The 14,110-nt window shown below is 45.5% G+C and overlaps 1 protein-coding gene across 3 annotated transcripts in view; it reads left to right on the top strand.

Annotated features, from left to right (window-relative positions):
- The window catches only part of CDIN1 (CDAN1 interacting nuclease 1), a 466,853-nt gene that overhangs the window by 268,635 nt on the left and 184,108 nt on the right, over positions 1–14,110 (top strand). For all 3 annotated transcript variants that reach the window (XM_075331123.1, XM_075331124.1, XM_075331125.1), the window contains 3 exons: positions 879–946; positions 11,103–11,168; positions 12,688–12,793. In XM_075331123.1, the coding sequence (XP_075187238.1) occupies positions 879–946; positions 11,103–11,168; positions 12,688–12,793 (240 nt within the window). The remainder of the gene's footprint in view (positions 1–878; positions 947–11,102; positions 11,169–12,687; positions 12,794–14,110) is intronic.

Raw genomic sequence — 14,110 nt, 5'->3', positions numbered from 1 at the left:
ATATTGTTTCCCTCCTGATGTATACTGTCCCACGTCTGGTGTATAATATTCCTCTCCTGGGCACCTCCTGGTATATACAGTCCCCATCCAGGTATATATGTTCCTCTCCTGGGCCCCTCCTGGTATATACTGTCCCCTCCTGGTATATAGTGTCCCACTTCTGGTATATATATTCCTCTCATGGGCTCTTCCCGGTATATACGGTTTCCCTCCTGATATATACTGTCCCACTCCTGGTGTATATATTTCTCTCCTGGGCACCTCCTGGTATATACAGTCCCCATCCAGGTATATATGTTCATCTCCTGGGCCCCTCCTGGTGTATACTGTCCCCCTCCTGGTAATACACTGTGCTCACCCTCCCCGGCTTCCTCGGCATCCTCCTCTATTGCCGGCCCTTAGTGGATAGCAGCTTTCATTGGCGCCCGTGCTTTGGCAACGCATGATGTTGATATCATGCGCTGCCCTCAATCACTGGGATGCTGATGAAAGCTGACGGCTTCTGTTTGGCCGGCAGCGTGTATCGCAGTGCAGGGACCTGATGTGTCGCTGTGCTGTGTAGCATTTCAGCTGGATATGTGGCCTTGGATGCACATCCATCTGAAGCAGGTGGTGGAACCTGTGGGCCCTCTGCACCCCCGGGCCTGGTCGCATTCCTGATCTCTACGACCACAATCGTTCCGCCCCTGGCCATACAGATTTTACATTGTGAATAATGAGCGCCATTCTGTAGATATTTTTCACACTGATTTTGTTACAAAATACAAAGCAAAATCAATTTGAAAGAAACGCCTTGTGAAAATACCGTTAATAGCACAACAAAGTTGGAAATATGTAGAATTGTGCCGTTATTATGCCTTGACCTTTTGATTGCACAGCTCCATTGGCCATGAGCATGAAGTACTTCTAAGAGAAAAGTTATTGGAGAAAAACCTCGCCTTTTTAGGTAAGACACTTCTTTCCTAATCTAAAACTACTATGAATGGTCAATTTAAAAAAAAAAAAAGTCTTAACTATTCTTTAGACTGCGCCCACGATGAGTTTGTGGTGTGATTTTGATAGTGTATTTTTGCTGCATCTTTCCCCCGATTCCAGCAATGTCACTTACTGGGCTGCTTGCTGTAGTTTTAATAAAAATCACTTCTATCCGCAGGAAATTTTCACTAAAGGACTAGTAGACCTGCTGCCATGTAGTCCTACATATTCATGATCTTTGTATTACCCCGCGCCCTTCACTCATTGGCAGCTTTCTGCCTATGCACAGTGTACACAGAAAGCCGCCAATTAGTGATGTGGGTGGGGCTATACAGAGCTCAGCATTCAGCGAACTGGTACATCTACAGCAGATAAAACAGTCTTATCAAAACTGCAGGAAGAGACACATCGCTGGCATTAGGGTATCTGATGCTGATCTCCAATTACATAGCAAAAACATGGCGACTGATTCTTTGTAAGGCTGTGGGACAGTTGAACACTTGTGGACGCCATATTGGTGGTCACCCAGTTGTCTCATGTTAATAAACTTTAACCAAGAACAGAATAGAAATAAAAGGACGGCTCAAGGACGATAGAAGATGAAGACCAGGATCCAGGCCGTGCATGTGTTGTATGGGAGGGTGGTGCAGATGATGTCCCCGCCTGTGCTGGACACATGGGGCTCCCAGTAATGGCATCCCTGCGCCTCTGGGTTCGGATTGTTAGCGAGAAGCGATCTTTGCGCTGCCTGAATATCTCGAGGAGAGAGTTGGCCATGATTGATGCTGAACAGACTCTTATTGATTTAGGGCCAAACAGGAACTCTGTTATCTAATACGGTGTATTAACAGCACACCCTTGCTGGCGTGTAATTAATATTTTATGCAATAAGTAGCTGGAAGAAAATGCTTTAGTATGTGCTGCTGGATTACTTTCCCTGTCATGGGAGAAAAGCCGTCATCATGTGACACCGGTGGTCCGAGGAAGGAGCGAAGAAATGGCCGTGACAACGGTGGTCCGAGGAAGGAGCGAAGAAATGACCGATGTGAGACCCTTCTCCAATCTGCCACCACTACAAGATGCTATAATTGCTTAATAATATCCTTTCCATAAAATACTGGATATTAAAAGGAATTCATTACTGAAAATTACCTACTGTTTAAAAAATATTTTTGTTAAATGTATTTTTAAAAATCTTGATTATTTTTTTAATTCTTCTTACCACTATTTATGCCAAAAGAAGTAAAAAAAACACCTTACTATTTTCACAATAACCAATAAATGGAATACTCAATCCACACTTCTTGTTCTGTACAGAGGACTTTTCAGCAGCCTCATTATCATCACAGACAGAATTTCAATAATAGGTAACACCTATATCCATATCAGGCAGCAAAGGATCCACCCTTTATAATACTTGATATCACAACACATCTCCACGTCATCCCTTATGATTATAGCATGCTCAGATAACACTTATATACAATCAAATAGGGTCTGAGTCAGACTATTCCTCTTAATGTCAATGTGAACAATAGGAAATATAAGCCAATATGGCGGACATGTTGGATATCATGCTACTTTCTTATAAGCTTGATATAATATTAAGTATCTACACATAATATAGGTAAATATTTCCATTTGTGCTTTTTCTTTAAGGGGTTGTCCACAATCTAGATAAACCCAGGGGGGTGGAAAATTAAAAAGAAAAATCATACTTGTCTACTGGTGTGCCGCCACTCCCCTGTAGACCACAGTCTTTCCCCCACCAATCTTCTGACAAATTTTTAAAATTTCATCCTTCGTATTCTTTCCTTGACAGAAGAGAGTTTTGGGTTTTTTTCCAGATTGGACGAAATATGAAGGTGGCAGCTGATAGTTTGTAGTAATCACATGACACCACCCCCACACTAAAAGATATTGCTAGTGGGGGACACAGCCTGCCATCACATTGAGGAGTCATGGTTCACCTACTATTATACTCTATAAAAAGGGGAGGGAGGAGCAGAGTGAGAAAACTGACTGACGGACATTCAAAAAGATTGTGTTGAGCTTTCTAGCCAGTCTTTTACCTCACCCAAGAGCTGGATTCACAACTACACTGCTGCATAATTTCCTCCATGCTGCTGCTGCTTGTGTCTGTGTGCTGACTTAGGAATGAAGATCAGGACTCCATCGCTGTATGCTGTGCATTGTATGCCAGATGACATAGTAGCTCATCACCTCTCACCAGCTCAGAGTTGACTGAAAATATTCCAGTTTCATCTTTCATGATCCGTCCTTGACAGGAGAGAGATTGTTGTTTTTTTTTACCAGATTGGACAAAATATGAAGGCGGTAGCTGATGGTTTGTAGTAATCACATGACGCCAACCCCCACTAAAAGATATTGCCAGAAAACCAGTGGGGGGACACAGCTTCCCATCACATTGAGGAGTCATGTTTATCCTTGTATTATACTCTATAAAAAGGGGAATGAGGAGTGAGGAGCAGAGTGAGAAAACCAATGGATGGACATTCAAAAAGATTGTGTTGAGCTTTCTAACCAGTATTTTACCTCCTCCCAAGAGCTGGATTCACATCTACACTGCTGCATAATTTCTTCCATGCTGCTGCTGATTCTGTCTGTGTGCTGGCTGAGGAATGAAAATCAGGAATCTATCGCTGTGTGCCATGTATTGTATGCCAGATGACATAGCACCCCGTCTCCTCTCACCAGCTCAGAGTCAACTGCAAAGTATTGCATATTGGTGTTAATCTGGCACCTGGTGCTAATTTCCTTAATTATTTGTCAAACCCTATGTAACTGGCAGCCTAACTTTGCAGTTTGCACTGACTTTGTAAAAATGGTGTTCCATTCCAAAGTGACTGAAACCCTCCGGCAGCAGGTTATCCAGATGAAGGGCAAAAGGCTGACCCTATCAGCCATAAAAAGAGAAGTTGGTCCTTACAAATCTGTGATTTTGAGAATATTGCATCTTTAAAACATCACTAACTCTTTCAAGTCCCCCAAGAAGATTGGACACCCTCAAAAGACAAATGCAAGAGAGGACAGGTAATGTGGAGACTCTGCATGGGTAATCCTTTCAAAACTGCAGCTGGAATTGCTCGCCATTTCAGCACTGAACAGAGTAAGGATCTGTCTCATCATTCAGTGGCACAACGTTTAAGAGCATTTTGACTGAAAGCCCACTCTTCAGTGACCAAACCTCTCATTAGCAGAAAGAATCAAAAGTCTGACTCACCTTTGGTGAGGAGCATGTTGTGTGGACAGAGGAGAAGTGGTCCACAGTGATATTAGCAATGAACACAAGTTTACATTTTTTGGGTCTGATGGGAAACATTACCTATGTGTGTCTACAAACTAGGGGAAGACAGAACCCAACGTGTGTTAAGAAGTCAGTGACAGGTGGTAGAGTAAGTGTCATGGTTTGGGAAATGTTTTCTGCAGCAGGAGTTGGACCTCTCATACAGCTACATGGCAGAGTGAATGGAAGTGTTGATCAGAATCTTCTTCAACAACATGTGGTTCCTTGCTTATACTCATCACTCAATCAGCCAGCAATTTTCAAGCAGGACAATGCCCCCTGTCACACAGCAAAACGCTTAAAGCAGTTCCTTGTTCAGAAAACATTGAAACCATGAAATGGCCACAGCCCAGAGCCCTGATCTAAACCCAATAGAAAACCTCTGGAAAATCCTTGGTGACAAAGTTATGGCCAAGAAACCCACAACATTCAAAGAACTATAGAAGAGACTGGAAGAAAAGTGGAACAAAACCACACCAGAGCAGTGTGAGAGACTAGTGCTGTCCTGTGGCCGCAGATGTGCTGGAGTCATTCACAGCGACGGCCGGTGCACGACCTACTGATTGTGACTGTTGTTACCTTCAGAAAATGTTGTAATCTTTCACTGTGCTACAGTCATTGCTGTTCTCTTATTATCATCATGCTTTGGGCAAAATACAGGGTTTGTTGATAAACTTTGGCTCTTTTGTAAAACACTGATCTAGTGGCATGGTGCACCCCTTACACAAAACCTTCAAATGTTCATCAATGTAGATTACGTTATTTCTGAAAAAAACAAGTGACCGTACATTGTTCTCTAATTTTGATCCCCAGTGTGTGTGTGTGTGTGTGTGTGTGTTATATATAATATATACTAGCTGTAGTACCCAGTCGTTGCCCGGGATAGTAACTGTCTCTCTCCCAGTCTCTGTTTGTCTCTGTCTGTCTGTGTATCTGTCTGTGTATCTGTGTGCCTGTGTGTCTGTCTGTCGTGTCTCTGTCTGTCTGACGCTGTCTCACTCTCTGTCTCTCTATCCATATATGTCTTTGTCTCTATCCATGTTTGTCTGTCTGTGTCTATCTCTGTCTGTCTCTATCAGTCTCTGTCTCTCTTTTCTGTATCTGTCTATCTCTGTGTCTGTCGCTCTCTCCTGTGTCTGTCTATGTTTCTTTCCCCGTCTGTCTCTTTCCCCGTCTGTCTCTTTCCCTGTTTGTCTCTTTCCTTGTCTGTCTCTTTCCCCGTCTGTATGTTTCCTTGTCTCTGTCTCTTTTCATGTCTCTGTCTCTTTTCATGTTTTTGTCCCTTTTCCTATCTGTCTCTTTCCCGGTCTCTTTCCCGGTCTCTTTCCCGGTCTGTCTGTCTGTCTGCCTCCGTCTCTTTGACTGTCAGTCTCTCTCTGTCTCTTTCCCTGTCTGTCTCTTACTCTGTTTCTCTATCCGTCTCTCCACCGACATCATATTACCTCACACATAAGCTTGTTATACTGTGAATGTGTTTTGTTCCTATAGCAGCCAATCACAGCTGCTATTAATAACCTATAGCTTGCAGCTCCATTAACTTTAATGGAGGAAGGTTTTTTTGGAGAGCAACTGTAAAGTGCGGGGTTAAATTTTCCCGTCAAAACATAGTCTATGACGTTCCCTGAGTCACATGAGGCGTCTGTGCAAAATGTCATGATTGTACATGCGACGGTGCAAATTCCTTTAGCGGACACACACACACACACACACACACACACACACACGCACACACTCAGCTTTATATATTAGATGTGCACATATATACACAGTTGATTGCATATATTAAGTGGGTAAAAATAATTATGCAATTGTGCAAAACATTTCTCCATTGATACTAACAGAAGAACAGCACCACCAATCAGTATCTTGGAGGAGTATATATACTGTACTTGTTGTACTATAATATGCACTATAATGTTGATACTGATTGGTTGTGCTTTTCTGTTTGGCACCTTGTCTACAGGCCCCGGGTCCCCTTGTTTATTACAATGTAATTGCTTCTCGTTGGGAATGAAAGCGTTGCATTCGGCCACCAATATTTCTACTGTTGTTTCCTATAGTGTGTGTTTTCGCCGTGTGCTGATGCTTCTTTTGTGTGGCCTTTTTGCTGTGTTTGCCCTTTACCTCATATGACGTGCGGTGCATTAACACGAGAGTTTGAGAATGGCCTGTGTGAAATCCTTGTCCCAAGCTGATGGATGGTTGGGAAGCGAGCTTACAACCTCTGGGAACCATCATTAATTCTAATCAAAGGTGAAGCTGAAGAGCAGTGGGCCGGCCGTGTCAGCGCCCAGCAGGTGTTAGGACAGGACCACACAGCCTTCCCTGTTACACAGCCCGGTCATTAGTTAAGGATGGATGGAGACATGAAGCCAGGCCGTAATGGATCTCTACAAAATGCTATAGCGTCCTCCAGGGTTTCAGAAGTCAAGGGCAATATGTTGTAACATACTGAGGCTCCTCTGATCACGGTGTGACTCCTAGTGAGGGAAAGATAACAATGAGCAGTGTGTGATTAACCTTGTCATAGACAAACTCCGGAGGAACCGTAGAGATGCAGGATCACGCCGGTCATGGGGGGGTTAATATGCAACACACCCTGGTAAAATTAGACACTCAGCTCCACGGTTTATTGACCATTAAGAAATAAGAACGATGTGAATGGCAAGAGTTAAAATGCACGTCTGAGATCATTCTTTGACTTGTCCTTTATTTATCTTTATATTATCTGCATTTACTTCTATGAAAGCCGGTGACTCCGACATTTCAGAAATGTTATTTGGATTCCTCTCTAGTATGTTTGTACAGGTCATGCTGTTTAAAGGCCCCATCACACTAAGCAACATCGCTAGCAACATCGCTGCTAACGAACAACTTTTGTGACGTTGCTAGCGATGTCGCTGTGTGTGACATCCAGCAACAACCTGGCCCCTGCTGTGAGGTTGTTGGTTGTTGCTGAATGTCCTGGGCCATTTTTTAGTTGTTGCTGTCCCGCTGTGCAGCACAGATCGCTGTGTGTGACAGCGAGACAGCAACAACTAAATGTGCAGTGAGCAGGGAGCCAGCTTCTGCTGAGGCTGGTAACTAATGTAAACATCGGGTAACCAAGAAGCCCTGTCCTTGGTTACCAGATATTTACCTTTGTTACCAGCCTCCGCCGCTCTCACTGTCAGTGCTGGCTCCTGCTCTGTGCACATGTAGCTGCAGGACACATCGAGTTAATTAACCCGATGTGTGCTGTAACTAGGAGAGCAAGGAGCCAGCGCTAAGCATTGTGCGCTGCTCCCTGCTCTGTGCACATGTAGCTGCAGCACACATCGGGTAATTAACCCGATGTGTGCTGTAACTAGGAGAGCAGGGAGCCAGCGCTAAGCATTGTGCGCTGCTCCCTGCTCTGTGCACATGTAGCTGCAGCACACATCGGGTAATTAACCCGATGTGTGCTGTAACTAGGAGAGCAGGGAGCCAGCGCTAAGCATTGTGCGCTGCTCCCTGCTCTGTGCACATGTAGCTGCAGCACACATCGGGTAATTAACCCGATGTGTGCTGTAACTAGGAGAGCAAGGAGCCAGCGCTAAGCAGTGTGCGCTGCTCCCTGCTCTCTGCACGTGTAGCTGCAGCACACATCGGGTAATTAACCCGATGTGTGCTGTAACTAGGAGAGCAGGGAGCCAGCGCTCAGTGTGCGCTGCTCCCTTGCTCTCTGCACGTGTAGCTGCGTGCACTGGTAACCAAGGTAAATATCGGGTTGGTTACCCGATATTTACCTTAGTTACCAAGCGCAGCATCTTCCACGCGGCGCTGGGGGCTGGTCACTGGTTGCTGGTGAGCTCACCAGCAACTTGTGTAGCCACGCTCCAGCGATCCCTGCCAGGTCAGGTTGCTGGTGGGATCGCTGGAGCGTCGCAGTGTGACATCTCACCAGCAACCTCCTAGCAACTTACCAGCGATCCCTATCGTTGTTGGGATCGCTGGTAAGTTGCTTAGTGTGACTGGACCTTAAGACTTTGATAAGAATTTGCGACATCCCCTCTCTGAGCCAATAAGTGATGGCTTGCTCTTCGGATATGTCATGACTTTGTGATCGGTGGGGTCAGCCCAATCTGAGAATGAAGGAGATGTGAGAAAAACAGAATGGGGCATATTGGGTCTAATCCTGGGTTATGGGATAAGGAAAAACGTGGAATTGCTCACCTAAAATGGTGGTGAGATGGTCACAACCACCATAAAGCATGTAGAAAATGGCTGCCGCAGTCCCCTATCCAGGATAATTTAACATGGAGAAGAAAAGGGTTAATAGACAGCACTGCCGTGGAAAAAAACGTAAAACATGGATGGCCTGGAATGTGATTTAGTTCAAAGCGTTTCGGAGAACAAAGTCTCCTTCTTCAGGACAATAACAGTCTCCATTTTGAATGAAGGAGACATAGCAGAGGTGTACTGCTTTGTCCCTTCACTGGTTTTCTCCTGCACAGCTGCCTCCCAGCTAAATAGGTGACTGGGAACACTGCTGGGGAAAACCGAGAAGGGGCTGACAACGCTACACCAGCCCTATGCCCTATGCATTCTCGGGATCATATAGTGATGACGCATCCAAGCAGTGCACCATCATCTGATGAGATGAGAAAACTTATTGTCAAGGATAACCATAGGGGTTCTTACCAAAATTTCCTATAAAACACAACCCATGGAATAACTGAATGCACATTGATGATCTGTCCTTTACGATTCTCACCAACCAGCAGAATGTGGCCCTTTCAGTGTATTTCCAGGCACAGCATCTGGAACGTGTGTATGTGGGTTTGGTGGTCCAGCTAACCTTCTCCATTAGTTGGTGCCATGGCCCCTGTGTTCTACTGATTGCTGGGAATCCTGGGGATAAGATCTCGCTGAATCTCGCTGATCAAACATTGGTGATCTATACCAACCACAGAAGATCAATATGGTTTTTACGGAATCTTCATTGATACAAATCATCCTCAAATATATGATTTGTATATTTTTTTACAATATTACCACCTTGTACCACCATGGTCTTTGGTTTAAAAGGTTTCATGAGCAGAATTAGCGTGCAGTTCATCAATTTTTTTCTTTTTTTACCAAACTCCAAAAACATATTACTGCATTCTCTGGCTTCCTATGAAATTGGCCCTTGTGTGTGACAATTAGAAACCAGATTAACTACACTGGGAAGAAGGACTGATCTGAGCGTCTACAGTGTGTGCAGCCCTAAGGAATATATGGCCACTATATTAGCTACAGAATATATGTGTGTGTGTGTGTGTGTGTGTGTATATATATAATTATAATTTTTTTTTTAAAATTTATTTACTTTATTTTTACTGTTAAAGGGACTCTGTCAGCAGATTTCTGCAATGTAACCTGAAGACAGCATGCTGCAAGTGTTAAGGTCCAGTCACACTAAGCAACTTACCAGCGATCCCAACAACGATAGGGATCGCTGGTAAGTTGCTAGGAGGTTGCTGGTGAGCTGTCACAGTGCGACGCTCCAGCGATCCCACCAGCAACCTGACCTGGCAGGGATCGCTGGAGCGTGGCTACACGAGTTGCTGGTGAGCTCACCAGCAACCAGTGACCAGCCCCCAGTCTCCTAGTTACAGCACACATCAGGTTAATTAACCCGATGTGTGCTGCAGCTAAATGTGCACAGAGCAGGGAGCAGCGCACACTGAGCGCTGGCTCCTTGCTCTCCTAGTTACAGCACACATCGGGTTAATTGCCTGATGTGTGCTGCAGCTAAATGTGCACAGAGCAGGGAGCAGCGCACACTGCTTAGTGCTGGCTCCTTGCTCTCCTAGTTACAGCACACATCGGGTTAATTACCTGATGTGTGCTGCAGCTACATGTGCACAGAGCAGGAGCCGGCAGCACAGGCAGTGAGAGCGGAGGAGGCTGGTATCAAAGGTAAATATCGGGTAACCAAGGACAGGGCTTCTTGGTTACCCGATGTTTACATTAGTTACCAGCCTCAGCAGAAGCTGGCTCCCTGCTCACTGCACATTAGTTGTTGCTGTCTCGCTGTCACACACAGCGATCTGTGCTTCACAGCAGGACAGCAACAACTAAAAAATGGCCCAGGACATTCAGCAACAACCAACGACCTCACAGCAGGGGCCAGGTTGTTGCTGGATGTCACACACAGCAACATCGCTAGCAACGTCACAAAAGTTGTTCGTTACCAGCGATGTTGCTAGCGATGTTGCTTAGTGTGACGGGGCCTTTACAGCAGAGACTTCAGCTCTGTTTCTGTTATCTCTGTCTTTTTTGTTTACCTGCAATGTTAGCTTAAGCCTGTTATCTTTATCATTAGTGGGTCTCAGCAGCTTGTGAGCTCTAGTCCGACTCTGCCCCCTCTGTGATTAGCAGCTTCTGTCTATGGAAAAGCCTGGTGTAGGCGGATATATCTCTCCCAGTACTGCTACGTGCAAAATCTAAAATCTTTCACTGTGCCAGAACGGCTGTAGCCACTAATATAAGGGATACATTATTGAACTTGGGATCTCTTTGCCTACATCATGCTGTTCTCAGATGAGGTAGCAAAAACCTGCTGACAGATTTCCTTTAAGTTATAGTCATTTTTTATTTAACTTTCTCTAGGTCAAGTAAGACATCCAATAGTTTTGTTCAGTTGCAGCTTCTACATTTTCTCCTAGGTAAACACTTTTTATTTTCCTTGAGCCTATTTTACAATTTTGCGGAATTGGCAGTAACATAATAACACCAGTGTGAATGATATTTTTTCAGTTTGGAGCTATTTTTCACTTCTTTTGCAGCTTACATGTTCTTGTCTTCTTTATAGATGAAGACCAGCTGCGTGTAAAAGGCTATGATAAAACCCCTGACTTCATTCTGGAGGTGCCAGTAGGTAAGTCCGTGTCAGTGTAGTGGGGTTTTCCTGGGTTATGGTAACTGGATTAGCTTTTTTGCACATGTCCGTGTTGCTTTGTGGTCACAGGCATCTTGTTGTCTGAGCTGATGCTGCACAGAATTCGCCAATAAAATAACTGATACTAAAATCCCCATACACCTGAGGCTAGTGTTCCCCAACTCCCCTCAAGAGCCACCCACAGTGCATGTTTTCAGGATTTCCTTCTTATTGCAGAGGTGATAATTTAATCCTGCACAGGGTATGTTTCCAACGCCTGTGCAATACTAAAGAAATCCAGAAAACATGCACTGTTGGTGGCTCTCGAGGACTGGAGTTGGGGAACACTTAATTAGGCTAATACTGGCTGAATCCACCATTATCAATGTGTTCAGCCAACAGTCTCTACTGTGATGGTCAAGGGTGATGTCAATTTCGAACTGTCAATCACTTTTTTCTCCTGGAGATAAGCCTCCAGCCGATGCGTCATAGAGAACACAGGAGTAGGGATGAGTGAACCTGAGGCTCAGTGTTAGTACCAAACACAGACTTAACCCAAAAAAACAGAGTTCGGGTGCTTCACGTATGCCACCACTTGCTTGAGCATCACTGTGTTCGGGTACACTCGGTGTTCAGCCCAGTGTGAGCCGCTTGCAGTGTTTGATCAGTTCGCACTGCACTGCAGGATGATCGAATGTAGTGTGCACCAAACAGAAAATATTGGATAAACCCTGCTCACTTACCCTCGGCTGTGATCTGTTTATGGCTGGCTGCATGTGGGTGAACACCCGAATTGCCCATTATCTGACTTGCATTGGAGTTCAGGTCAAGTCCAGGTCCCAAACTGAACTTTAGCTAAAGTTCGTCTGACCCCATTGAACCAAACTTCCACGGGTCCGCTGATCTCTACACAGGAGCACTTGGCCGAATGAGCGTTCCTGTAGAGAAGAGTGTCGACTTAGAGGGCGGTTGGCCAAAAGATTGTTCAAAGCATCATTCGCCACTAACTAATGTATATGGCCGGCTTAATTTAGACCTCTATGCAGCTCTCGGGTCATTCCCCTTGCCAGCATGGAAGATAAATTTATCTATCAAGAACTCCTAATAAACCGGACCCAAATTGATCTTAAAGAACACATGGATTTTTAGAAGATACTGAAATGTTCTCACATTTTCCTAAGCATATTCTCCATAAATGAATATAAGATTAAAGGTCTTGAGAGAATGCATGCTACATATTTGATATGTTTAAGAAAAAGTTTAGGCCAAGTTCTAAAGTTGTATCGCCAGTCATCCCCGCAACAGGGCTCTGCAACGCCTTGTCTGAATGAAGCAGAGGTCGAGCATGCACAGCTCGATGGGACTGCCGGAGAAAGCCCACACCGCATTCTCTAATAGAAGTTGTTTTCTTAAGGTAGACGTTGTGCCCTTCTCTAAATCCAGTTTTAATTGAGATTAACAACCATAGTGCAAGCTTTATTTTGCTAAAATTGTTCTTGCTTGTGTTTTTGTTCTTCAGCCATCGAAGGGCATGTTGTGCATTGGATTGAAAGTAAAGCATCATTTGGCGATGAGAGTAGTCATCGCATGTATCTACAGGATCAGTTTTGGAGCTACTGGAACAGGTGGGTCCTCTTGCGTCGGAACAGTTCCTTCTTTATCAGGTAACCTCTTAAGGCCACGTCTCACTAAGCGACATCGCTGGTGACATCGCTTCTGAGTCACGTGTTTTGTGATGCAACAGCGATCTTGCTAGCGATGTCGCTGTGTATAACATCCAGCAATGACCTGGCCCTTGCTGTGAGGTCGCCGGTCGTTGCTGAATGTCCTGGACCATTTTTTGCTCGTTGCTCTCCCGCTGTGAAGCACACATCGCTGTGTGTGACAGTGAGAGAGCAATGATCTGAATGTGCAGGGAGCCGGCTTCTGCGGATGCTGGTAACCCAGGAACACATCGGGTAACCAAGCAAAGCGCTTTGCTTGGTTACCCGATATTTACCTTGGTTACCAGCGTCTGCAGCTTCTAGAAGCCGTCTCCCTGCTCCCTGCACACGTAGCCAAGGTACACATCGGGTAACTATAAGCAAAGCGCTTTGCTTAGTAACCCGATGTGTACTATGGTTACCAAGCACAGCGTCGTTACACGGGTCGCTGGTGGCTGATCTCTGATCGCTGTTGAGATCTGCCTGATTGACCATGTAGCAACGCTCCAGCGATCCCTGCCAGGTCAGATCGCTGGTGGGATCGCTGGAGCGTCGCTAAGTGTGATGGTACCTTTAGACAGAGACCAGTTTCAATGTGCTTGTGCTCCCCTTTATCACTTTATGGAGACAAAGGGGGTCACTATGTGGAAGAGGTTTTTAAATGTTCATGAGATGATTGGACTGACCTCATAACTATCGCTCAAGAAATGTCTGGTCCTGTACAGGTCTGGTCTAGTCTTAAGGGGGCTTTACACGCTGCGACATCGCTAATGCGGAGTCGTTGGGGTCACGGAATTTGTGACGCACATCCGGCTGCATTAGCGATGCCGTTGCGTGTGACACCGATAAGCGATTTTGCATCGTTGCAAAAACGTGCAAAATCGCTAATCGGCGACATGGGGGTCCATTCTTAAAAATCGTTACTGCAGCAGTAACGAAGTTGTTCCTCGATCCTGCGGCAGCACACATCGCTCCGTGTGACGCCGCAGGAACGAGGAAGCTTCCCTTACCTGCCTCCCGGCTGCTATGAGGAAGGAAGGAGGTGGGCGGGATGTTACGTCCCGCTCATCTCCGCCCCTCTGCTGCTATTGGGCGGCGGTTCAGTGACGCTTCAGTGACGTCGCTGTGACGCCGCACGGACCGCCCCCTTAGAAAGGAGGTGGTTCGCCGGTCACAGCGACGTCGCCGGACAGGTAAGTATGTGTGACGGCTCTGGGCGATGTTGTGCGGCACGGGCAG

This window comes from Anomaloglossus baeobatrachus, chromosome 12 (assembly GCF_048569485.1).
Source record: "Anomaloglossus baeobatrachus isolate aAnoBae1 chromosome 12, aAnoBae1.hap1, whole genome shotgun sequence".
NCBI classification, from domain to species: domain Eukaryota; kingdom Metazoa; phylum Chordata; class Amphibia; order Anura; family Aromobatidae; genus Anomaloglossus; species Anomaloglossus baeobatrachus.
This window is presented reverse-complemented; position numbering and strand designations above follow the sequence as displayed.